Source organism: Entelurus aequoreus, linkage group LG08 (genome assembly GCF_033978785.1).
Source record: "Entelurus aequoreus isolate RoL-2023_Sb linkage group LG08, RoL_Eaeq_v1.1, whole genome shotgun sequence".
In the NCBI taxonomy this organism is placed as follows: Eukaryota; Metazoa; Chordata; class Actinopteri; order Syngnathiformes; family Syngnathidae; genus Entelurus; species Entelurus aequoreus.
In genome coordinates, this window is record NC_084738.1 from 79,092,356 (window position 1) to 79,117,961 (window position 25,606).

The following is a 25,606-nucleotide window of genomic DNA, read 5'->3' on the forward strand; positions in this document are numbered from 1 at the left end:
TATATATATATATATATATATATATATATATATATATATATATATATATATATATATGTGTGTGTGTGTGTATATGTATGCATATCAGTGTTTCCCACAAATTCATTTATTTGTGGCGGCCCGAAAGAATTACGTCCGCCACAAATTTTAAAAAATAAAGTAAAAAAAAATACTTTTTTTTTTTTTTTTTTGTCCTGTCCAGCTTCTCAGACAAATCATATAGTTGATGTAGATGCCCATATAGGCTGTTCAGATTTACTTTACAAAAGAGAAGTGTAGGATACTTCTCTTGTTGCCTTATTTGTATTTGACCACTACTGTTTTCTGTTTATTTGTTACTGACTGTGGCAGGACACCTCTGCCTCTGTTTCACTTTATGTTGCTGGTAAATAATATGGTTGTAGTAGTAGGCTAAAGTTACATTATTTAGTATGCACTAATTAAAGGGGCAGAGCTTTAAGAGACATTTGAGCTTTTATATTTTATAAGATATATTTTTTGTAAGAACCACAATTAATAAATATATTTCAGTGAATAACTTATTGTTCAAATCTGTATATAAATATGTACATAACGTGTTGTAATTATATTGTAAAATGGATGGATGGATGGATGGATGGACGTTTAAAACTAAACGGTTATTATTAATTAGTAAGTATACATTTTTTGAGCCTTTTTAGAGAAAATCATATCATTGTAGTAAATTATGCAAATTACTCGAAGATGTCATGGTGACCACGCCCATAGCCACGCCCCCACCGCCACAGGTATCTTGGCAGTTTATGGGAAACACTGATGTATATATGTGTGTATAAATATATATGTGCGTGCATGCGTGCATATGAATATATCAGTGGCGGGCCGTGCGTTTCCCAACTAGGCCTTCAGTGACGTCCGACTTCAATGACGACCTCTCCAAATACCATCATCGATGTCACCACATTATACCATCAATGATGTCACCATATAATACCATCAATGATGTCACCACATAATAATCAATGATGTCACCACATAATAGCATCATTGATGTCACCACATAATAGCATCATTGATGTCACCACATAATACCATCATTGATGTCACCACATAATACCATCATTGATGTCACCACATAATACCATCATTGATGTCACCACATAATACCATCATTGATGTCACCACATAATACCATCATTGATGTCACCACATAATACCATCATTGATGTCACCACATAATACCATCATTGATGTCACCACATAATACCATCATTGATGTCACCACATAATAGCATCAATGATGTCACCACATAATACCATCATTGATGTCACCACATAATACCATCATTGATGTCACCACATAATAGCATCAATGATGTCACCACATAATAGCATCAATGATGTCACCACATAATACCATCATTGATGTCACCACATAATACCATCATTGATGTCACCACATAATACCATCATTGATGTCACCACATAATACCATCATTGATGTCACCACATAATAGCATCATTGATGTCACCACATAATACCATCATTGATGTCACCACATAATAGCATCAATGATGTCACCACATAATAGCATCATTGATGTCACCACATAATACCATCATTGATGTCACCACATAATACCATCATTGATGTCACCACATAATACCATCAATGATGTCACCACATAATACCATCATTGATGTCACCACATAATAGCATCAATGATGTCACCACATAATACCATCATTGATGTCACCACATAATACAATCATTGATGTCACCACATAATACCATCATTGATGTCACCACATAATAGCATCAATCATGTCACCACATAATAGCATCAATGATGTCACCACATAATAGCATCAATCATGTCACCACATAATAGCATCATTGATGTCACCACATAATACCATCAATGATGTCACCACATAATACCATCATTGATGTCACCACATAATACCATCATTGATGTCACCACATAATACCATCATTGATGTCACCACATAATACCATCAATGATGTCACCACATAATACCATCAATGATGTCACCACATAATAGCATCAATGATGTCACCACATAATACAATCATTGATGTCACCACATAATACCATCATTGATGTCACCACATAATAGCATCAATGATGTCACCACATAATACAATCATTGATGTCACCACATAATACCATCATTGATGTCACCACATAATACCATCATTGATGTCACCACATAATAGCATCAATCATGTCACCACATAATAGCATCAATGATGTCACCACATAATAGCATCAATCATGTCAGCACATAATAGCATCAATCATGTCACCACATAATACCATCAATGATGTCACCACATAATACCATCATTGATGTCACCACATAATACCATCATTGATGTCACCACATAATACCATCATTGATGTCACCACATAATACCATCATTGATGTCACCACATAATACCATCATTGATGTCACCACATAATACCATCATTGATGTCACCACATAATACCATCATTGATGTCACCACATAATACCATCATTGATGTCACCACATAATACCATCATTGATGTCACCACATAATACCATCAATGATGTCACCATATAATACCATCATTGATGTCACCACATAATACCATCATTGATGTCACCACATAATAGCATCAATGATGTCACCACATAATACCATCATTGATGTCACCACATAATACCATCATTGATGTCACCACATAATACCATCATTGATGTCACCACATAATACCATCAATGATGTCACCACATAATACCATCATTGATGTCACCACATAATAGCATCAATGATGTCACCACATAATACCATCATTGATGTCACCACATAATACAATCATTGATGTCACCACATAATACCATCATTGATGTCACCACATAATACCATCATTGATGTCACCACATAATAGCATCAATCATGTCACCACATAATAGCATCAATGATGTCACCACATAATAGCATCAATCATGTCACCACATAATAGCATCATTGATGTCACCACATAATACCATCAATGATGTCACCACATAATACCATCATTGATGTCACCACATAATACCATCATTGATGTCACCACATAATACCATCATTGATGTCACCACATAATACCATCAATGATGTCACCACATAATACCATCAATGATGTCACCACATAATAGCATCAATGATGTCACCACATAATACCATCAATGATGTCACCACATAATACCATCATTGATGTCACCACATAATACCATCATTGATGTCACCACATAATACCATCATTGATGTCACCACATAATACCATCATTGATGTCACCACATAATACCATCATTGATGTCACCACATAATACCATCATTGATGTCACCACATAATACCATCATTGATGTCACCACATAATACCATCAATGATGTCACCACATAATAGCATCAATGATGTCACCACATAATACCATCATTGATGTCACCACATAATACCATAAATGATGTCACCACATAATACCATCATTGATGTCACCACCATTGATGTCACCACATAATACCATCATTGATGTCACCACATAATACCATCAATGATGTCACCACATAATACCATCAATGATGTCACCACATAATACCATCAATGATGTCACCACATAATACCATCAATGATGTCACCACATAATACCATCAATGATGTCACCACATAATAGCATCAATGATGTCACCACATAATAGCATCATTGATGTCACCACATAATACCATCATTGATGTCACCACATAATACCATCATTGATGTCACCACATAATAGCATCAATGATGTCACCACATAATACCATCAATGATGTCACCACATAATACCATCATTGATGTCACCACATAATACCATCATTGATGTCACCACATAATACCATCATTGATGTCACCACATAATACCATCAATGATGTCACCACATAATAGCATCAATGATGTCACCACATAATACCATCATTGATGTCACCACATAATACCATAAATGATGTCACCACATAATACCATCATTGATGTCACCACCATTGATGTCACCACATAATACCATCATTGATGTCACCACATAATACCATCAATGATGTCACCACATAATACCATCAATGATGTCACCACATAATACCATCAATGATGTCACCACATAATAGCATCAATGATGTCACCACATAATAGCATCAATGATGTCACCACATAATAGCATCATTGATGTCACCACATAATACCATCATTGATGTCACCACATAATACCATCATTGATGTCACCACATAATAGCATCAATGATGTCACCACATAATACCATCAATGATGTCACCACATAATACCATCATTGATGTCACCACATAATACCATCATTGATGTCACCACATAATACCATCATTGATGTCACCACATAATACCATCATTGATGTCACCACATAATACCATCATTGATGTCACCACATAATAGCATCATTGATGTCACCACATAATACCATCATTGATGTCACCACATAATACCATCATTGATGTCACCACATAATACCATCAATGATGTCACCACATAATACCATCAATCATGTCACCACATAATACCATCAATGATGTCACCACATAATACCATCAATGATGTCACCACATAATAGCATCATTGATGTCACCACATAATAGCATCATTGATGTCACCACATAATACCATCATTGATGTCACCACATAATACCATCATTGATGTCACCACATAATACCATCATTGATGTCACCACATAATACCATCATTGATGTCACCACATAATACCATCAATGATGTCACCACATAATACCATCAATGATGTCACCACATAATAGCATCAATGATGTCACCACATAATACAATCATTGATGTCACCACATAATACCATCATTGATGTCACCACATAATAGCATCAATGATGTCACCACATAATACAATCATTGATGTCACCACATAATACCATCATTGATGTCACCACATAATACCATCATTGATGTCACCACATAATAGCATCAATCATGTCACCACATAATAGCATCAATGATGTCACCACATAATAGCATCAATCATGTCAGCACATAATAGCATCAATCATGTCACCACATAATACCATCAATGATGTCACCACATAATACCATCATTGATGTCACCACATAATACCATCATTGATGTCACCACATAATACCATCATTGATGTCACCACATAATACCATCATTGATGTCACCACATAATACCATCATTGATGTCACCACATAATACCATCATTGATGTCACCACATAATACCATCATTGATGTCACCACATAATAGCATCAATGATGTCACCACATAATACCATCATTGATGTCACCACATAATACCATCATTGATGTCACCACATAATACCATCATTGATGTCACCACATAATACCATCAATGATGTCACCACATAATACCATCATTGATGTCACCACATAATAGCATCAATGATGTCACCACATAATACCATCATTGATGTCACCACATAATACAATCATTGATGTCACCACATAATACCATCATTGATGTCACCACATAATACCATCATTGATGTCACCACATAATAGCATCAATCATGTCACCACATAATAGCATCAATGATGTCACCACATAATAGCATCAATCATGTCACCACATAATAGCATCATTGATGTCACCACATAATAGCATCAATGATGTCACCACATAATACCATCATTGATGTCACCACATAATACCATCATTGATGTCACCACATAATACCATCATTGATGTCACCACATAATACCATCAATGATGTCACCACATAATACCATCAATGATGTCACCACATAATAGCATCAATGATGTCACCACATAATACCATCAATGATGTCACCACATAATACCATCATTGATGTCACCACATAATACCATCATTGATGTCACCACATAATACCATCATTGATGTCACCACATAATACCATCATTGATGTCACCACATAATACCATCATTGATGTCACCACATAATACCATCATTGATGTCACCACATAATACCATCATTGATGTCACCACATAATACCATCATTGATGTCACCACATAATACCATCAATGATGTCACCACATAATAGCATCAATGATGTCACCACATAATACCATCATTGATGTCACCACATAATACCATAAATGATGTCACCACATAATACCATCATTGATGTCACCACCATTGATGTCACCACATAATACCATCATTGATGTCACCACATAATAGCATCAATGATGTCACCACATAATACCATCATTGATGTCACCATCAATGATGTCACCACATAATACCATCATTGATGTCACCATCAATGATGTCACCACATAATACCATCATTGATGTCACCACATAATACCATCAATGATGTCACCACATAATACCATCAATGATGTCACCACATAATACCATCAATGATGTCACCACATAATACCATCAATGATGTCACCACATAATAGCATCAATGATGTCACCACATAATAGCATCATTGATGTCACCACATAATACCATCATTGATGTCACCACATAATACCATCATTGATGTCACCACATAATAGCATCAATGATGTCACCACATAATACCATCAATGATGTCACCACATAATACCATCATTGATGTCACCACATAATACCATCATTGATGTCACCACATAATACCATCATTGATGTCACCACATAATACCATCATTGATGTCACCACATAATACCATCATTGATGTCACCACATAATAGCATCATTGATGTCACCACATAATACCATCATTGATGTCACCACATAATACCATCATTGATGTCACCACATAATACCATCAATGATGTCACCACATAATACCATCAATCATGTCACCACATAATACCATCAATGATGTCACCACATAATACCATCAATGATGTCACCACATAATAGCATCATTGATGTCACCACATAATAGCATCATTGATGTCACCACATAATACCATCATTGATGTCACCACATAATACCATCATTGATGTCACCACATAATACCATCATTGATGTCACCACATAATACCATCAATCATGTCACCACATAATAGCATCAATGATGTCACCACATAATACCATCAAATATGTCACCACATAATACCATCATTGATGTCACCACATAATACCATCATTGATGTCACCACATAATACCATCAATGATGTCACCACATAATAGCATCAATGATGTCACCACATAATAGCATCAATCATGTCACCACATAATACCATCAATGATGTCACCACATAATAGCATCAATGATGTCACCACATTATACCATCATTGATGTCACCACATGACCATTGCTGGAGAAATACTATACAGGAACACATTTATGCACTACTGGGCATTGAACCACCTCAACAGTGTACAAAACGGGTTATTTTCCGGCGCATTTAAAAATCCATAAACCCGCATCAGGAATTAAAACATACCTTATGTGCTACTGTCAAAATCAAAATGGCAAAAAACGTATTCAACGTAAAGAAATAAAATATTTGAACTCACAATTTGTAGCAGGTATTGGACGCCGTATCAGCCAGTGGTGCCGCTCGTAGTCGGCTTGTTCAAGTGGAAGTGGCGGCCATTTCCCCATTTCATCACCAGGACAGCTGAGCTAGCTTCCGGTGTCGGCCTACAAGATGTAGTTTCTCTTTAAACATCCTTCTTGAAAATGGCCTTGCAATTTTGTAAATGCCACCTAATCAACGTAGTGTTCTTTTTCTTTGTGGGTCAAAAAAGTGATATACTGGATATATCGCGGGTTTGTCTCTGTGCGATATAGAAAATGACTATATGGTGATATTGGAGTATACGTTCTCAGGCAGTTGCTTTTAGCTGCGGGCATTACACTACAGGCTCTCCTCACTCTTTCTTGCCTCTCCTTCTCACAGAGACATAAAACAAGCGCACCTTCTTACATACGTCACATACGTATACGCCCTTGCGGAGCAGAGAGGTAGCGGCATGGGTAACTTTAGCTGCGGTGCGAGTGGTAATACGAGAGAAAGAAGGTGCCAATCTGGTAACAAATGAAGGAATAATTAATTCCCAAGAAAAACAGCAGGGGGTCCATCGTCTGGCGATGGTTTGGCTTCAAGCGGGAAGATGTTGAACAGACAACTGTAATATGTCAAGTGTGCGGCAAAAACAGACAGAATTCAATTTAGCTCATTGAGGAGAAACGTCTGGGTTGTACTCTTGCACAGTCTCACCACGCTCTGACGAAAGATTGTACGCCTCCTCTTTTATTTAGACTTTCCCTGATTACATGTCAACAGCTGTTTTTAAAGGAAGGGGGGGTCATAAACAGCCCTCGCCTTTGGTTACAGAACAGTTCAAAGAAAAGGTGCCTGGAGCTTGCGTCAGGTCCTGCTTCCTGCTCCGCTTTGTAGATCTCGGGTCGAGACAAAATCTTCCTGTGGATTACAATAGATCAAAGAAACCGCCACCTTTATGTCACTTCCCATCCTACACAGTGGAGTTTTACAAGCCTTTTGATTGGTAAGATCAAAGACAGCTTTTTTTCTCATTGAAACACAAAGTTTTGTGATAACTTAGACAATATTCTGACAATATGTATAAATGTATGTATGTGTATATATTAATGTGTATATATGTATATGTATGCATGTGTGTGGATATATACATATATATAGATATATATCTTCTTTTTTACTATTTATATTACTATATTATTGTGTATGGACCTTAGAGGATCTGCTCCAATTTCGTTGTTCCTTGAACCTGTTCACTGTAATAATGACAAAACTATTCTAATATGACATGAAGACAATATGAATACTTTTACATATTTAGGGAAAGTAAATGACTTTGTATCTTTAATTATGTTGATGATTTCTGGTTACGTTAGGCCAGCAGAGAAGGCCACTTTGTTCCTCTTTGAACTCCCGCTCAAGCCCCTAAACCTCGGAATGTAAAAGTTCCCAATTAGCGTTGCGCAATGAAGAGATGTTAGCACGCCTTCAAGTGCGGGTTGGCAAAACGTGTCGGGGCACGCCGGCCTCATAAATAAAGATGCCAATCAAGTTCCAAGATGGACAGAAGCCAGAAAGAAGACTTAGCTAAGTAAAAACATTAGTCATGGCTCTTTTTCAGGCTTTGTGTTTTTTTAGGCAAACAGACTGACCCGGATTGGCAGCTTTTGTTTTGTTTATGGTGCAGCAGCTGGAATGTACACAGCATGTATAAATATGTAGTCCATGTTTAGATGAGGTGGCCCTTTTTTTTCTTTTCCTTCTTCAGGAAACAGATGGCTGGTGGGAAAATGAGGAACTCTGGGTTATGGATCCTTCAGACAGGCCACGCCCACTCGCAAGGGTGGAGATTTCCAGACGTTTCCTGAGTTATTCCATGACAAAAAAAAAAGAAAAAGAGTAGCATTATTTGATCCAACGGGGCCTGAGGGTGTAGGTGTGGCTGTCTGTCATCTTTAATTACATCATCTGTCTGTCATGTTTGGGTCCAGTCGTGAAATGGAAATATCAACTTGTTGTGAACTAGTGTTTAGGGTTGCAAAGGGGTGGAAAATTTCCGGAAATTTACCACGGGAAGTTAAGCTCGGGAAGTTTGGAAATATTGACCATTTTTTGATTATTCAAAGTTGAACACAGTCCATGGGAATTAAAGGGGGAAAAAATAAATAGTTTTTCCATATATAAGCCGCACCTATTAAAATTTTTGAAAAATAAATATATTTTCCAAATAAGAGCCACACCCACTAAAATTTTAGAAACATTTTTTTTCCCCTATAAGAGCCGCACCTACTAAAATTTTAGATTTTTTTTTTTCCATATAAGAGCCGCACCCACTAAAATTTTAGAAAAATAAATATTTTTTCCATATATAAGCCCACTAACATTTTTGAAAAATAAAAAATGTTTCCACTAAAATTTTAGAAAAATAAATATTTTTCCATATATAAGCCACACCCACTAAAATTTTACAAAAATAAATATTTTTTCCATATACAAGCCCACTAACATTTTTGAAAAATAAATATTTTTTCCACTAAAATTTTAGAAAAATACATATTTTTCCATATATAGCCGCACCCAGTAATTTTTTTGAAAATTAAATATTTTTTCCATATACAGTATAAGCCGCACCCACTAAAATTTTAGAAAAATAAATATTTTTTCCATATGCAAGCCAACTAACATTTTTGAAAAATAAATATTTTTTCCACAAAAATTTTAGAATTTTTTTTTTTCCATATAAGAGCCACACCCACTAAAATTTTTGAAAATTAAATATTTTTTCCATGTACAAGCCCACTAACATTTAAAAAAAAAAAGTGTTTTCCACTAACATTTTAGAAAAATGAATATTTTTTCCATATATAAGCCGCACCCACTAAAATTTTAGAAAAATAAATATGTTTTCCATATATAAGCCGCACCTCCTAAAATTTTAGAAAAATAAATATTTTTTACCATATTAGAGCCGCACCCACTAAAATTTTTGAAAAATAAATATTTTTTCCATATATAAGCTGCACCCACTAAAACTTTTTGAAAATAATTTTTTTTCCATATATAAGCCGCACCCACTAAAAATTTTGAAAAATAAATATTTTTTCCATATATAAGCCGCACCCACTAAAATTTTAGAAAAATAAACATTTTTTCCATGTATAAGCGAACTAACATTTTTGAAAAATAAATATTTTTTCCACTAAAATTTTAGAATTTTTTTTTCCATACAAGTGCCGCACCCACTAAAATTTTAGAAAATTAAATATTTTTTCCATATACAAGCCCACTAACATTTAAAAAAAAAAAGTATGTTTTCCACTAACATTTTAGAAAAATACATATTTTTTCCATATACAAGCCGCACCCACTAAAATTTTAGAAAAATATATATTTTTTTACCATATTAGAGCCGCACCCACTAAAATTTTAGAAAAATAAATATTTTTTCCATATAAAAGCCGCACCCACTAAAATTTTAGAAAAATAAATATTTTTTCCATAAAAAAGCCGCACCCACTAAAATTTTAGAAAAATAAATATTTTTTCCATATATAAGCTGCACCCACTAACATTTTAGGAAAATAAATATTTTTTCCATATATAAGGCGCACCCACTAAAAATTTTGAAAATTAATATTTGTTCCATATATAAGCTAACAGTTTAGAAAAATAAATATTTTTTCCACTAAAATTTTAGAAAAATAAATATATTTTCCATATATAAGCCGCACCCACTAAAATTTTTGACAAATAAAATTTGATAAGATTTTGTGACGCTAAAAAATATTGATGTAAACATAGTAGTATGGACTAGAAACACTCTTGTACTTGGTATCATTACAGTGGATGTCAGGTGTAGATCCACCCGTGGCGTTTGTTTACATTGTGACGCCGGTGAGCTATTGTATCCTCCTACGGTGTGTAGTGAAGCATGTTTAGCTATTCCTGGTCCTCCAGTGATAATGATACCTGCAAGAAACTTACTTTATTTGTCAGATGTTAGCTGGCAGCTCTTCCTGAGGGTGTTTCAGTGTTATAACTTCACCTTTATCTTTACTTTTTAAGCCAAAATGCGTCCGTTCTCCCTTTTCTGTCTACACACGGTGTCTGCTTGTAAGTACTCTGTGTGTGTGCGCTGCCGAACATGCTCCTCTGCTCGTAAAACCAGCAATGTCACCACGTGACGACGACACGCCGTCATGCCCGTAACATAAATAAATAAATAAATATGACGAACCGGTACTTTTCAAACAGTATAGTACCGTTTTTGATTCATTAGTACCGCAGTACTATACTAGTACCGGTATACCGTAGAACCCTACTGGATGTTCTCCCTACTTTGGTACAGATTGTGCAACATGACAGGTCGAGACCAGCATTTTGTTCTGACCCTGGTCCGTATAGAGAGGACGCGGCTACCCAGTTGTGCTAAATCTGGGCCTGAACCCTGACCTTTGACCCACGTCGAGCTGAGTCAAGAGTTAAAGAAGGAAAGTCTTCTGAGAACCGGCGTGACGTCACCCCCCCACCCCCCCCGCCCCCCGCCCCCCGGACTCTGGCGGGCCGGGTTACATGCCGCTTCCAGACTTGGCCCGGCTCGCCACTATGTGGACCAGCTAACATGAAGTCCATTCATAACGTCCATACGGTAATCATGCCGTTAGAAAACACTCACGCCCTGAAAACTGCATCATGATATACCTTTTTTGTATCTGTTAATGTCAATAGAAATATTTTTTTTGGACCAGGAGGAAAATATATGAAATGTAAACTTTTTTATTGTAAATGATTATCAGCCCTCAGCTATGAAGGCAGAAAGGAAATGGCAAGAAAAGTGTAAAAGCACATGGAAGACTCAACAACATGCTCTCACAATCAAAGGAATATGCAAGAAATGCTTCAGAAAGTGTAAGAAAATAGTGCAAAGTCTGAAAATGTAAACAACTATCTTCCGTGCAGTGCTCTAAAGGGTGAGCAGGGGCTAAGGTGGTATTAGCGGTCCAGCGTCATTTGCAGACCACACTGGTCTGACAAAGCACACCAAATCTGGTTTTGCTGCCCTCAAGTGACACAGAACCACATTGGAGCCACGTCAGGGGCTTATTGGAGCTACATTTGGGCCACATTGGGGCCTCATTTGGGCCACATTGTGGCCACATTAGGGCCACGTTGGGGCCACATTGGGGCCTCATTAGAGCCACATTGGGGCCTCATTGGAGCCACATTTGGGCCACATTGGGGCCTTACTGGGGCCACATTGGAGGCACATTGCGGCCACATTGGAGCCACATTGGGGCCACATTGGAGCCACTTTGGGGCCACATTAGAGCCACATTGAGGCCTCATTGGAGCTACATTGGAGCTACATTGGGGCCACATTGGGGCCTCATTGGGACCATATTGGAGCCACATTACGGCCACATTGGAGCCACTTTGAAGCCACATTGAGGCCACATTGGAGCCACATTGCGGCCACATTGGGGCCACATTGGGGCCTCATTGGCGCCCCAGTGGGGCCCCATTGGAGCCCCATTGGGGCCCCATTGGGGCTTCATTGGAGCCACATTGGAGCCTCATTGGAGTCACATTAGGGCCACTTTGGGGCCACATTGGAGCCTCATTGTGGCCACATTAGGGCCACTTTGGGGCCACATTGGAGTCACATTGTGGCCTCATTGTGGCCTCATTGGGGCCACATTGGCGTCCCATTGGAGCCACATTGGGGTCTCATTGGGGCCACATTGGAGCCACATTGGAGCCACATTGGGGTCTCATTGGGGCCACATTGGGGCCACATTGGAGTTACATTGTGGCCACATTGGGGCCACATTGGAGCAACATTGGAGCCTCATTAGGGCCTCATTGGAGTCCCATTGGGGCCACATTGGAGCCACATTGGAGCCACATTGGAGCCACATTAGGGCCTCATTGGGGCCACATTGGGGCCACATTGGAGCAACATTGGAGCCACATTGGGGTCTCATTGGGGCCACATTGGAGCCACATTGGGGTCTCATTGGGGCCACATTGGGGCCACATTGGAGCCACATTGGAGCCACATTGGGGTCTCATTGGGGCCACATTGGGGCCACATTGGAGCAACATTGGAGCCTCATTAGGGCCTCATTGGAGTCACATTGGGGCCACATTGGAGTTACATTGGGGCCTCCTTGGGGCCACATTGGAGACACTCTGGGGCTACTCTGGGGCTACTCTGGGGCCATTCTGGGGCCTTATTGGGGCCACATTGGAGTCACATTGGGGCCTCATTGGAGCCACATTGTGGCCTCATTGGGGCCACATTGGGGCCACATTGGAGTCTCATTGGAGCCACATTGTGGCCTGTGCGTGTTTATACTGGAGTCTGATAAAGATCACATTTTTCTTGCAGTGTAAATGTAGTCCACGGTCCCTTTTAAAAACAAAAAATCCTAAATGGTGCCAAACTGTCCAGGTGACTTTTCCTCTTTTATCCACACTTTCTTCATTTTCACTTTCTCTTCTCAACTCAAACTCAAACTCCACGCAGAGAATCAACAGTGAGACAACCAAACGTGATAGTTGATACTATCACCTGATTGGCTGATCACTTCCTTCAGCCTGTGTCCGTGCAACCAACCTTGCTTTGCAACTTCCGCTCTCTTCCCACGAGCAAAAAACAAACAAAAAAAACGGAACTATTTATCGAATAAATGTTTTTATTGTTATCGATTACGTGTCTACCGCGACACATAATGATACCGTGTTATATATTATATATTGATACCCACCTCCAGCGTGCAGAGCTGCTTCTAGAAAGGCTGAAAGGCATGATTATCAAGTTTGCAAAAGCGTGTTTGTTTTAAAGTAAAGTAAAGTAAACAAGCCACGCCTCTTCATGCCAGCAGGGTGTGTGTTTGTTGACTTCATGGGCGGGGCTTCTCAGTTGATCCCAGTCCCAACATTTTCACGATACGCTTGTGAGCTACCCTTGTCGCCAGGCGGAGTGTTAATGCAGCTGGAACCAGTCAATGTGTCCGTAGGGATTTTAGGATCGTTTTCTAGTGTGCACGTTTCGGAACGCTAATTTTTTAGCTTCCGTGAGAACCTCATTAAAGGTTTTTAATCACTCAGCAGTATCAAGCAGCTAAAAAGTGCCAAACGTGGATAAGTGTGGAGAGTGTTTTACATTTTCCCATCATGCACTCTGATGGATTTAAATGGGTGTAGTTTTGCCATTTTTTTTATGGTGTTTGGACGTTTTTCATAATGTCCACAAAGTTCAGTGACCATGTGTGTTGAATATTTGTGATGCTTGAATTTTTTAACACTTTTTTTTATTACATTAAGAAAAAAAACTTTATTATAATTAAAAAAATAATAATTTTCAATAATTTTTTTTATTTTTTTAAATTTTTATTTTTTATTTTCCTATGATACTGTACTGAGTCTATGATTTATTTTGTAAAAGTTCCCTTTTTATCTATTATTTGTGCTGTCACGTTCAAACACTTAACTATCTAATAAACAAGACAAGAAGCAAGGAATCAAACAGAGACAGGATTCAATTCCGCTCATGAGGAGAGCGCGTGTGGACCTGCACCCTCCGTCAGTGTCACCCCACCACTCTGAGGAACAAGCTCCACACGCCTCCTCATTTATTTGAGCATTTCCTGATTACATAGCTGCAGCTGCTTTCTAAGGGGAGGGGGGGTCATAAACAGCTGCTGCACTGGGTCATAAACAGTTCAAACAAAAAGGTGCTTGGAGCGCTGTCAGGTTTGCCTCCTCTCTGCTCGTGGATTTCGGGTCCTTCCTGTGGCAGTCCAATAGATCAAAGAAACCGACACCTCCACGGCGCATTCCATCGCACACAGTGGAGGTTTACAAGCCGTCCGCCTTTTGCTTGATAAGATCAAAGACCGTTTGTCTTCACGCAGGGCAACCTGAACTCATAGCAAACAAGTTGTGTGATAACTTATATACAATTATTCATCCTTTCATTGTTGATGTTGTTCTTGATTTATTATACCAGTTGATTAACCACAGCTGTGACTATTTAAGTGCATCACTTCCTGTTGAAAATGGCACACTGACCAAGACATTGTGGAAACCGGTCTGTGCTTTGGTAGCGCCTTGCGGGCCTTGCCATTTCTTTAATTTTTTTAAGCACCATGACTAGGGAAGGTTGTTTAGTTTGGGTCATATAAATAAATGCTGTGCACGTAGTCACATTGATGTACTATTAATGGCCACTGACTTAAGTTACTTTCGATGGCAACAAAATGGCAGCTGTCAGTCTATTTGTATATTTTATGAAAACACCGCTTATTTTACTCATGCCGTCTCGCGGGTTGAATTAAAGACGGGCCGCACTTGGCCCGCGGGCGGTAGTTTGGACACCCCTGATGTAGACTAACGCTCTACGTCTGTCTGCATGAAGCCGAATATTTTTAAAGCAAATGATTGCATATGCTAGCGCACAGGTGTCAAACTCAAGGCCCGGGGGCCAGTTCTGGCCCGCCACATCATTTTATGTGGCCCGCGAAAGCCTGGGGAAAAAATGGGTTTCAATAAGATATTTTTATTTTTTATTCTTTTACTAAATGCATTTGTTCTTTCAATTTTGACAGGGGGAAAAAATGCGTATTTTAAACTTGAATATTATCTGATCATGCCATTATATTATTATAATTATATATATATATATATATATATATATATATATATATATATATATATATATATATATATATATATATATATATATATATATATATATATATATATATATAATTTTTTTATGTATAACTTTCTTTAAAATCATAAATAAAGGTGACAAGAAGATATTGAACTCTTTGTTTTTATCTCACAAAATAGTTTTGCAATACAGTATATAATAATAATAATAATGAATAATGAATAATGAATTATATTTGTAACACACTTTACATTTGTTAAAATCTCAAAGTGCTACAAAGTATAAAAAAAAAAATACAAAAAAATACATTAAAAAAATAAATAAATAAAATAAAATAAAATAAAAAAATATATATATATTAGGACTGCAACAACTAATCAATTAAATCGATTCAATTTAGTCATCGATTCGTTGGATCTATGCTATGCGCATGCGCAGAGGCTCCTTTTTTTTTATAAACCTTTATTTATAAACTGCAACATTTACAAACGGCTGAGAAACAGTATTCTTTTTTTTTGTATTTTTTATTTTATTTTATATATATTATATTTTTTATTTTTAAATGTTAAATTTTATTTTATTTTTTATACTTTGTAGCACTTTGAGATTTTAACAAATGTAAAGTGTGTTACAAATGTAATTCATTATTCATTATTATTATTAAAAAAAAAAAAAACATATTTATATATATACGTATTATAAATTTTGTTTATTTTTTTATACTTTGTAACACTTTGAGATTTTAACAAATGTAAAGTGCGTTACAAATGTAATTCATTATTCATTATTATTATTAAAAAAATATATATACATATTTATATATATATGTATTATACATTTTGTTTATTTTTTTTATACTTTGTAGCACTTTGAGATTTTAACAAATGTAAAGTGCGTTACAAATGTAATTCATTATTTATTATTATTATTATATACTGTATTGCAAAACTATTTTTGTGAGACAAAAACAAAGAGTTCAATATCTGCTTGTCACCTTTATTTAGGATTTTAAAGCAAGTTATACTGTACATAAAAAAATCAAATAATCAAATGCATATGTATTTCGATTAATCATGATTAATCACAGGTTATTACCCGCATGCATAATGTAAATTAATTTAAAAAAAAGCGGCCCTCTGAAAGCAGCCATTACTGCCATGTGGCCCTCAATGATAATGAGACAAGAATGTTGACCGACAGTATAAAAGTAACGTGTCTCCTTCACTCGTTATTTTTGCAGATTTACGTTTTTAAAAAAAATATAAAATAGAAAAATTGCAAATCGAATCGCAATTTTGGAGAGAAAAATCGCCCATTTTTAGCTCCAAAATGTGGGCGGGGCCTGGATCATCAAGCTGTTGTTACCTGCAGATTACCGCAGACAATTTCATTTGGGTTTCTGGTGGGAGTTTCGGTGGAGCACATTTAAAAGACTCAAGGTCATCTTTCATCCCCTAGGGGAGAAAGACTGAGTCAGAACCTGCGGAAAAACGGAGAAAGAAGAGCACACCCGGCGTTCAAAAACGAGAGAAAAACAAGGTAAGACGCTGGCGTTGTACAAAACCCAAAAGCAGTCAAGTTGTCACGTTGTGTAAATGGTAAATAAAAACAGAAAACAATGATTTTTTTAGCTTATATTCTATTGAATATACTGCAAAGATAAGACCATCCGGATGGTTCTTTTCCTCTTTCCACTTTGCATCAGTCCATCTTAGATGAGCTCGGGGCCCAGCGAAGCCGGCGGCGTTTCTGGGTGTTGTTGATAAATGGCTTTGACTTTGCATAGTAGAGTTTTAACTTTCACTTACCGATGTAGCGGCCAACTGTAGTTACTGACAATGGTTTTCCGAAGTGTTCCTGAGCCCATGTGGTGATATCCTTTACACACTGATGTGGCTTTTTGATGCAGTACCGTTTGAGGGATCCAAGGTGCGTAATATCATGGCTTACGTGCAGCGATTTCTCCGGATTCTCTGAACCAAATCATTGTATTCTGTTTTTATTTACCATTTGCCGTCCTCTTCTACTGATGTTTTCCTCAAGACGCCCGGCTATGGTGTCTACGGAAGAGTAAATGACGATTCTTAAATTTTTTTTGCTCACAATGTTAAACATTTTTTGAAGTAATCGTGGACCAGGGCGACAAAAACATGCAATTAAGTGACGAATGTAATATTTTGACATCGTCTACGTGGGGAGACGAGGGCCACATATTGACTCTAGCAATAGAAAGTACAAATAGTAACGGCGTATTACTCAAAAACTAATCGATATTCAAGGAAATGACTGGCAGATTCATTTTCAGGAGCAAAAAAATGCATAAAAAAGGACCCGTTAGTGAAACTTTGGCCCTTATGTGTTGCTAAGAAACAATATTTAGATATTAATAGCATCTTTCAGTATGTGCCAAAGTAAATATTGCTACCCGGACACCTTCTCCGATTACTGATTGTTTGTTCGCTTCCTGTGTTGGTCATGTGACCATTTCCTGACGGGCAAAGAATGAGTAACGAGACCGCTACCGTACTCCTTGGCTATTGTTTGTGTCTACACTTGAGAATGTCATTTACGATAAGTTTCGAGACACTGTGTTTGTTGACTGTTGAGAACTAACGACACTAAAAGTTGATATCAAGTTAATAATAATTAGTGAACGGGACAGAATGTATAATGAGCATTAACTTACTGAATAATAAACACTCTTCTTTAGGGATGCGCACTGTTCAAATCCCAGTACCTGGGAATCGATGGTACCAATTTTCGGTACTTTTCTGTGTGTTAATAAATATTGTTTTTGATAATGAAATCTAGTTTTTTTTATTGCAACATTTAAAACTGAGCTGATTATAATTGCTGTCCAGTTGTTATATCTTGTTTTGTTATTAAATTTCGCATGGCAGTAGTGTATAGTTAATGGTGTGTTGGTCGTTTCACAACGGTATCGATATTAATAATAATTCCGACATAGCAGTGATTACAAATCCCTGTTTTACATTATCATCACATAAAAATGTAAATAAAAACATTTAAAAAATGAACATTAGTGTCAGAGTGGCTTACACTTGCATCGCATCTCATAAGCTTGACAACACACTGTGTCCAATATTTACCACAAAGATAAAATAAGTCATATTTTAGGTTCATTTAATAATAAAAGACTGCAGGTATTGTAATAATTACGCACCAGTCGTTTTAATCGTTACCTTCAGCTTAGTTGTAGTTTTCACTAGCAAATTTGAAGGTAGGGCTGCACGATTAATCGACATCAAGGTTTTATTTAGCGCGATAAATAACCACCAGAGATTTTTTTTTTTCTTCTTCTCCATCGTCACCGGCATTTGAGCGACGTGGCCAATCGACATCAAGGTTTTAATTAGTCCGATAAATAACCACCAGAGGTTACGTTGTTTTTAGTTTTTTTTCTCCATCGTCACCGGCATTTGAGCGACGTGGCCAATTGACAATAAGGTTTTAATTAGTGCGATAAATAACCGCCAGAGGTTATGTTGTTTTTGGGTTTTTTTCCATCGTCACCGGCATTTGAGCGACGTGGCCAATCGACATTAAGGTTTTAATTAGTTCGATAAATAACCACCAGAGGTTACGTTGTTTTTTCTTCTTTCTCCATCGTCACCGGCATTTGAGCGACGTGGCCAATCGACATCGAGGTTTTAATTAGTCCGATAAATAACCACCAGAGGTTACGTTGTTTTTTGTTTTTTTTCCATCGTCACCGGCATTTGAGTGACGTGGCCAATCGACATCGAGGTTTTAATTAGTCCGATAAATAACCACCAGAGGTTACGTTTTTTTGTTTTTTTCCATCGTCACCGGCATTTGAGCGCCGTGGCCAATCGACATCGATGTTTTAATTAGTCGGATAAATAACCGCCAGAGGTTACGTTGTTTTTTGTTTTTTTTCCATCGTCACCGGCATTTGAGCGACGTGGCCAATCGACATCGAGGTTTTAATTAGTCCGATAAATAACCACCAGAGGTTACGTTTTTTTGGTTTTTTCCATCGTCACCGGCATTTGAGCGACGTGGCCAATCGACATCGAGGTTTTAATTAGTCCGATAAATAACCACCAGAGGTTACGTTTTTTAGTTTTTTTCCATCGTCACCGGCATTTGAGCGCCGTGGCCAATCGACATCGAGGTTTTAATTAGTCGGATAAATAACCACCAGAGGTTACGTTGTTTTTTGTTTTTTTTCCATCGTCACCGGCATTTGAGCGACGTGGCCAATCGACATCGAGGTTTTAATTAGTCCGATAAATAACCACCAGAGGTTACGTTTTTTTGTTTTTTCCCATCGTCACCGGCATTTGAGCGCTGTGGCCAATCGACATCGCGGTTTTAATTAGTCCGATAAATAACCGGCAGAGGTTACGTTGTTTTTTGTTTTTTTTCCATCGTCACCGCCATTTGACCGACGTGGCCAATCGACATCGCGGTTTTAATTAGTCCGATAAATAACCGGCAGAGGTTACATTGTTTTTTGTTTTTTTTCCATCGTCACCGGCATTTGAGCGACGTGGCCAATCGACATCGAGGTTTTAATTAGTCCGATAAATAACCACCAGAGGTTACGTTTTTTTGTTTTTTTCCATCGTCACCGGCATTTGAGCGCCGTGGCCAATCGACATCGAGGTTTTAATTAGTCCGATAAATAACCGGCAGAGGTTACGTTGTTTTTTGTTTTTTTTCCATCGTCACCGGCACTTGAGTGACGTGGCCAATCGACATTGCGGTTTTAATTAGTTCGATAAGTAACCGCCAGAGGTTACGTTGTTTTTTTTTTCTTCTCCATCGTCACCGGCATTTGAGCGACGTGGCCAATCGACATTGCGGTTTTAATTAGTTCGATAAGTAACCGCCAGAGGTTACGTTGTTTTTTTTTTCTTCTCCATCGTCACCGGCATTTGAGCGACGTGGCCAATCGACATCGAGGTTTTAATTAGTCCGATAAATAACCACCAGAGGTTACGTTTTTTTGTTTTTTTCCATCGTCACCGGCATTTGAGCGACGTGGCCAATCGACATCGAGGTTTTAATTAGTCCGATAAATAACCACCAGAGGTTACGTTTTTTTGGTTTTTTCCATCGTCACCGGCATTTGAGCGCCGTGGCCAATCGACATCGAGGTTTTAATTAGTCGGATAAATAACCGCCAGAGGTTACGTTGTTTTTTTGTTTTTTTTCCATCGTCACCGGCATTTGAGCGACGTGGCCAATCGACATCGATGTTTTAATTAGTCGGATAAATAACCGCCAGAGGTTACGTTGTTTTTTGTTTTTTTTCCATCGTCACCGGCATTTGAGCGACGTGGCCAATCAACATCGAGGTTTTAATTAGTCCGATAAATAACCGCCAGAGGTTACGTTGTTTTTTGTTTTTTTTCCATCGTCACCGGCATTTGAGCGACGTGGCCAATCGACATCGAGGTTTTAATTAGTCCGATAAATAACCACCAGAGGTTACGTTTTTTTGTTTTTTTCCATCGTCACCGGCATTTGAGCGACGTGGCCAATCGACATCGCGGTTTTAATTAGTCCGATAAATAACCGGCAGAGGTTACGTTGTTTTTTGTTTTTTTTCCATCGTCACCGCCATTTGAGCGACGTGGCCAATCGACATCACGGTTTTAATTAGTCGGATAAATAACCGGCAGAGGTTACGTTGTTTTTTGTTTTTTTTCCATCGTCACCGCCATTTGAGCGATGTGGCCAATCGACATTGTGGTTTTAATTAGTCGGATAAATAACCGGCAGAGGTTACGTTGTTTTTTGTTTTTTTTCCATCGTCACCGGCATTTGAGCGACGTGGCCAATCAACATGGGTCGTACTTGTATAGCGCTTTTCTACCTTCTTTTCCAAGGAACTCAAAGCGCTTTGACACTATTTTCCACATTCACCCATTCACACACACACACATTCACACACTGATGGCGGGAGCTGCCATGCACGGCGCTAACCAGGCCCATCAGGAGCAAGGGTGAAGTGTCTTGCTCAAGGACACAACGGACGTGACTAGGATGGTAGAAGGTGGGGATTGAACCAGGAACCCTCAGATTGCTGGCACGGCCACTCTCCCAACTTCGCCACGCCGTCCCCAACATCAAGGTTTTAATTATTCCGATAAATAACCACCAGAGGTTACGTTGTTTTTTTCTTCTTTCTCCATCGTCACCGGCATTTGAGCGACGTGGCCAATCGACATTGCGGTTTTAATTAGTTCGATAAGTAACCGCCAGAGGTTACGTTGTTTTTTTCTTCTTCTCCATCGTCACCGGCATTTGAGCGACGTGGCCAATCGACATCGAGGTTTTAATTAGTCCGATAAATAACCACCAGAGGTTACGTTTTTTTGTTTTTTTCCATCGTCACCGGCATTTGAGCGCCGTGGCCAATCGACATCGATGTTTTAATTAGTCGGATAAATAACCGGCAGAGGTTACGTTGTTTTTTGTTTTTTTTCCATCGTCACCGGCATTTGAGCGACGTGGCTAATCGACATCGAGGTTTTAATTAGTCCGATAAATAACCACCAGAGGTTACGTTTTTTTGTTTTTTTCCATCGTCACCGGCATTTGAGCGCCATGGCCAATCGACATCGAGGTTTTAATTAGTCGGATAAATAACCGCCAGAGGTTACGTTGTTTTTTGTTTTTTTTCCATCGTCACCGGCATTTGAGCGACGTGGCCAATCGACATCGAGGTTTTAATTAGTCCGATAAATAACCGGCAGAGGTTACGTTGTTTTTTGTTTTTTTTCCATCGTCACCGGCACTTGAGTGACGTGGCCAATCGACATTGCGGTTTTAATTAGTTCGATAGGTAACCGCCAGAGGTTACGTTGTTTTTTTTTTCTTCTCCATCGTCACCGGCATTTGAGCGACGTGACCAATCGACATTGCGGTTTTAATTAGTCCGATAAATAACCGGAAGAGGTTACGTTGTTTTTTGTTTTTTTTCCATCGTCACCGCCATTTGAGCGACGTGGCCCACGACATCGCGGTTTTAATTAGTCCGATAAATAACCGGCAGAGGTTACGTTGTTTTTTGTTTTTTTTCCATCGTCACCGCCATTTGAGCGACGTGGCCAATCGACATCGAGGTTTTAATTAGTCGGATAAATAACCGCCAGAGGTTACGTTGTTTTTTGTTTTTTTTCCATCGTCACCGGCATTTGAGCGACGTGGCCAATCGACATCGAGGTTTTAATTAGTCCGATAAATAACCACCAGAGTTTACGTTTTTTTGTTTTTTTCCATCGTCACCGGCATTTGAGCGACGTGGCCAATCGACATCGCGGTTTTAATTAGTCCGATAAATAACCGGCAGAGGTTACGTTGTTTTTTTCTTCTTCTCCATCGTCACCGGCATTTGAGCGACGTGGCCAATCGACATCGAGGTTTTAATTAGTCCGATAAATAACCACCAGAGGTTACGTTTTTTTGTTTTTTTCCATCGTCACCGGCATTTGAGCGACGTGGCCAATCGACATCGAGGTTTTAATTAGTCCGATAAATAACCACCAGAGGTTACGTTTTTTTGTTTTTTTCCATCGTCACCGGCATTTGAGCGCCGTGGCCAATCGACATCGAGGTTTTAATTAGTCGGATAAATAACCACCAGAGGTTACGTTTTTTTTGTTTTTTTCCATCGTCACCGGCATTTGAGCGCCGTGGCCAATCGACATCGATGTTTTAATTAGTCCGATAAATAACCGCCAGAGGTTACGTTGTTTTTTGTTTTTTTTCCATCGTCACCGGCATTTGAGCGACGTGGCCAATCGACATCGAGGTTTTAATTAGTCGGATAAATAACCGCCAGAGGTTACGTTGTTTTTTGTTTTTTTTCCATCGTCACCGGCATTTGAGCGACGTGGCCAATCGACATCGAGGTTTTAATTAGTCCGATAAATAACCACCAGAGGTTACGTTTTTTTGTTTTTTTCCATCGTCACCGGCATTTGAGCGACGTGGCCAATCGACATCGAGGTTTTAATTAGTCGGATAAATAACCGCCAGAGGTTACGTTGTTTTTTGTTTTTTTTCCATCGTCACCGGCATTTGAGCGACGTGGCCAATCGACATCGAGGTTTTAATTAGTCCGATAAATAACCACCAGAGGTTACGTTTTTTTGTTTTTTTCCATCATCACCGGCATTTGAGCGCCGTGGCCAATCGACATCGATGTTTTAATTAGTCGGATAAATAACCGCCAGAGGTTACGTTGTTTTTTGTTTTTTTTCCATCGTCACCGGCATTTGAGCGACGTGGCCAATCGACATCGAGGTTTTAATTAGTCGGATAAATAACCGCCAGAGGTTACGTTGTTTTTTGTTTTTTTTCCATCGTCACCGCCATTTGAGCGACGTGGCCAATCGACATCGAGGTTTTAATTAGTCCGATAAATAACCACCAGAGGTTACGTTTTTTTGTTTTTTACCATTGTCACCGGCATTTGAGCGCCGTGGCCAATCGACATCGATGTTTTAATTAGTCGGATAAATAACCGCCAGAGGTTACGTTGTTTTTTGTTTTTTTTCCATCGTCACCGGCATTTGAGCGACGTGGCCAATCGACATCGAGGTTTTAATTAGTCGGATAAATAACCACCAGAGGTTACGTTTTTTTGGTTTTTTCCATCGTCACCGGCATTTGAACGACGTGGCCAATCGACATCGAGGTTTTAATTAGTCCGATAAATAACCACCAGAGGTTACGTTGTTTTTTGTTTTTTTTCCATCGTCACCGGCATTTGAGCCACGTGGCCAATCGACATCGAGGTTTTAATTAGTCCGATAAATAACCACCAGAGGTTACCTTTTTTTTTGTTTTTTTTCCATCGTCACCGGCATTTGAGCGACGTGGCCAATCGACATCGAGGTTTTAATTAGTCGGATAAATAACCACCAGAGGTTACGTTTTTTTGGTTTTTTCCATCGTCACCGGCATTTGAGCGACGTGGCCAATCGACATCGAGGTTTTAATTAGTCGGATAAATAACCACCAGAGGTTACGTTTTTTTGGTTTTTTCCATCGTCACCGGCATTTGAGCGACGTGGCCAATCGACATCGAGGTTTTAATTAGTCCGATAAATAACCACCAGAGGTTACGTTTTTTTGTTTTTTTCCATCGTCACCGGCATATTAGCGCCGTGGCCAATCGACATCGAGGTTTTAATTAGTCCGATAAATAACCAACAGAGGTTACGTTTTTTTGGTTTTTTCCATCGTCACCGGCATTTGAGCGACGTGGCCAATCGACATCGAGGTTTTAATTAGTCCGATAAATAACCACCAGAGGTTACGTTTTTTTGTTTTTTTCCATCGTCACCGGCATTTGAGCGACGTGGCCAATCGACATCGCGGTTTTAATTAGTCCGATAAATAACCGC

At 38.5% G+C, this 25,606-nt stretch overlaps 1 protein-coding gene across 1 annotated transcript in view; it reads left to right on the plus strand.

Moving 5' to 3' along the window:
* LOC133655246 (microtubule-associated serine/threonine-protein kinase 4-like) overlaps positions 1-25,606 on the plus strand; it is a 200,431-nt gene that overhangs the window by 7,865 nt on the left and 166,960 nt on the right. Inside the window, exon 2 of the mRNA XM_062055224.1 lies at positions 17,655-17,735. Coding sequence (XP_061911208.1) covers positions 17,655-17,735 — 81 coding nt within the window. The remainder of the gene's footprint in view (positions 1-17,654; positions 17,736-25,606) is intronic.